Source organism: Manihot esculenta, chromosome 8 (assembly GCF_001659605.2).
Source record: "Manihot esculenta cultivar AM560-2 chromosome 8, M.esculenta_v8, whole genome shotgun sequence".
In the NCBI taxonomy this organism is placed as follows: Eukaryota; Viridiplantae; Streptophyta; class Magnoliopsida; order Malpighiales; family Euphorbiaceae; genus Manihot; species Manihot esculenta.
Genome location: NC_035168.2, coordinates 31,096,177 through 31,098,806, shown reverse-complemented (window position 1 = coordinate 31,098,806; position 2,630 = coordinate 31,096,177). Strand labels below are relative to the sequence as shown.

The window sequence follows — 2,630 nt, the reverse complement described above, 5'->3', positions numbered from 1 at the left end:
TTAAATTTAAACTTAGTGTGGTTGGATAGATAGATATTCCAAACATGAAGCACTTTTGATATAGATGATGGCTGAATACATGGACTGATTGCTAAAATTTCTCATTAACAGCCTTACCAACCTAGTTATACTGCCCCGGCACCTCCCCCTCTAGTAGAAGATACTGCAATTGATATCAGGCAAGTTCAAATTTACTTATGTTTGGTTCCAAAATTAATGACGTTATCAAATTATTATTTAGATTTGACTTTGAAATTCAGTAATGTCTACACATGATATAATTACTGCATATTTTATATATAATGCATAATTTTATTGTTGGTTTTCAGGCTCTATTCGAATATAGGGTTTATAAGTTTTTTCTTTTCATATCAACATCTTTATTGTAGCAAATATGACTGCTGAAAGAAGTTGGATGTATGCCCGTCTCAGAGATGGTTTATTCAATCCCATATATTTAGAGGATATCAATGAATTTATAGAGAAGGCTAAGAACTGCCCAAAATATTTAAATGGCGATCAGATTCGCTGTCCTTGCAATCGATTTAAGTGTCAGAACCGTAGCTTTCAAAATGAAAATACAGTTAAATATCATTTAATGAAGCATGGTTTTGTGCAAAATTACCTTGTTTGGTATTTGCACGGTGAAACTGATGTGCATGACGGATATGATGATACACTATTAGACATGTCTTATGGTTCTGACATTGTTAATCACCCAAATTTCAGTCGGTTTGAGGATATGGTCATGGATGTAATAAGCTGTCATGTAATACATAATGATACATATGAGATGCCAAACTCCGCTGCACAGAAACTGTATGATATGTTAAATGCATCTAAGCAAGAACTATGGCCTGGATGTGAAACTCACTCCCAGTTATCAGCTGCTTCACGTTTACTAAATCTAAAGGCGGAACATCATTTCTCAGAACGGTGTTTCGATCAGATATGTGAACTTATGAAGGAAATGTTACCGAGTGACAATGTCATGACGGACAGCTTTTACTCAAAAAAGAGACTAGTCCAAGGATTGGGGCTTCCTGTACAAAAGATACACTGTTGTATTAATGGTTGTATGATTTATTGGAAAAATGATCAAGAACTTACAAGATGCAAATTTTGTGACCATGAAAGGCTCAAATGCCTCAAGCACACTTTGGAGAAAGGGAATAGTCTAATACCATACAAAAAGATGTATTACTTCCCCATTACACCACGTTTGCAAAGACTTTATGCATCGTGTGTTACAGCTAAGTATATGACTTGGCACAATGACCATGCAAATGATGATGCGATGATGCGTCATTGTTCAGATGCTCTTGCTTGGAAGAATTTCAATCAAACTCATCCAACCTTTGCAATGGAGGCTCGAAATGTAAGACTCGGCCTTTGCACTTATGAATTTCAACCATTTGGTCAATCTGGGCAACAATATTCCTCATGGTCAGTAATATTAACTCCATACAATTTGCCATCAGGTATGTGTATGAAAGATGAGTACATGTTCCTGACAATTATCATACCTGGTCCCAAGAATCCAAAAGAGAAGCTTGATGTGTACATGCAACCATTAGTGAAGGAATTGAAAGAACTGTGGGAAATTGGTGTGAATACCTACGATGCTTGCCAGCAGAATAATTTTACTATGCATGCTGCTTTACTTTGGACTATTAGTGACTTCCATGCTTATTCAATGCTTTCAGAGTGGAGCACAGCAGGACGAACTGCATGTCCCTACTGTATGGAAAACACAAATGCATTTACATTAAAAAGGGGGGAAACAAACATGGTTTGATAGTCATCGGAAGTTTTTGCCTGACGACCATGCTTTCTGTCGAAACAAGATATCTTTTATTAAAAACCAAACTATGTCCAAGTCATCGCCGCCAATTAGAACTAGGAAATACTTGCTAAAAGAAATTGAGCAAATTGAGTTGATGCGGATAATAGACATTGACAGTCATGAAATAAATGGTCGGCTTTCAAAGACAACTGGTTGGTGTAAGCGGAGCATACTATGGGATTTGCCATATTGGTCAACAAATATGATTCGCCACAATCTTGATGTAATGCACATTGAAAAGAATGTATTTGAAAATATTTTTAATACAGTGATGAATGTTGAGGGGAAGACGAAAGACAATATAAAATCAAGGGAAGATTTAAATGAAATATGCAGGAGACCAGAACTGAAGAAAGATCCAATTAGCGAAAAATATCCAAAAGCAAGTTATTGTTTAGACAAGCAATCAAAGATGATACTGTGTGATTAGCTTAAAACACTGAAATTCCCTGATGGATATGTTTCCAATCTAAGGAGATGTGTTGATAGTCGGAAGCTAAGACTTTTTGGTATAAAAAGCCACGACTGTCATGTTTTCGTGCAACGAATTCTTCCTATTGCTCTCAGAGAATTGTTACCGAATAATGTTTGGCAACCCATAACAGAGCTTAGCAATTTCTTTAGAGAACTTACTTCAACTACACTTACTAATTGGGACATGCAATGGTTAAATGAACAAATTCCTGTGATCCTTTGTAAGCTTGAACGAGTATTTCCTCTAAGTATGTTTGATTCGATGGAACATTTACCAGTACACCTTGCATATGAGGCATTAATTGCAGGA

The 2,630-nt window shown here is 36.2% G+C and overlaps 1 protein-coding gene across 1 annotated transcript; it reads left to right on the top strand.

Moving 5' to 3' along the window:
• The first annotated feature begins 394 nt into the window (after positions 1-394).
• On the top strand, positions 395-1,798 carry LOC110621531. The gene has a single exon (XM_021765807.1). It carries the CDS (start codon positions 395-397, stop codon positions 1,796-1,798), a length of 1,404 nt encoding a protein of 467 aa, XP_021621499.1.
• Positions 1,799-2,630: the final 832 nt, after the last annotated feature.

Bases quoted from the DNA above. Each gene is read 5' to 3' on its own strand.
- LOC110621531 (XM_021765807.1), top strand. From the start codon at position 395: ATGACTGCTGAAAGAAGTTGGATGTATGCCCGTCTCAGAGATGGTTTA.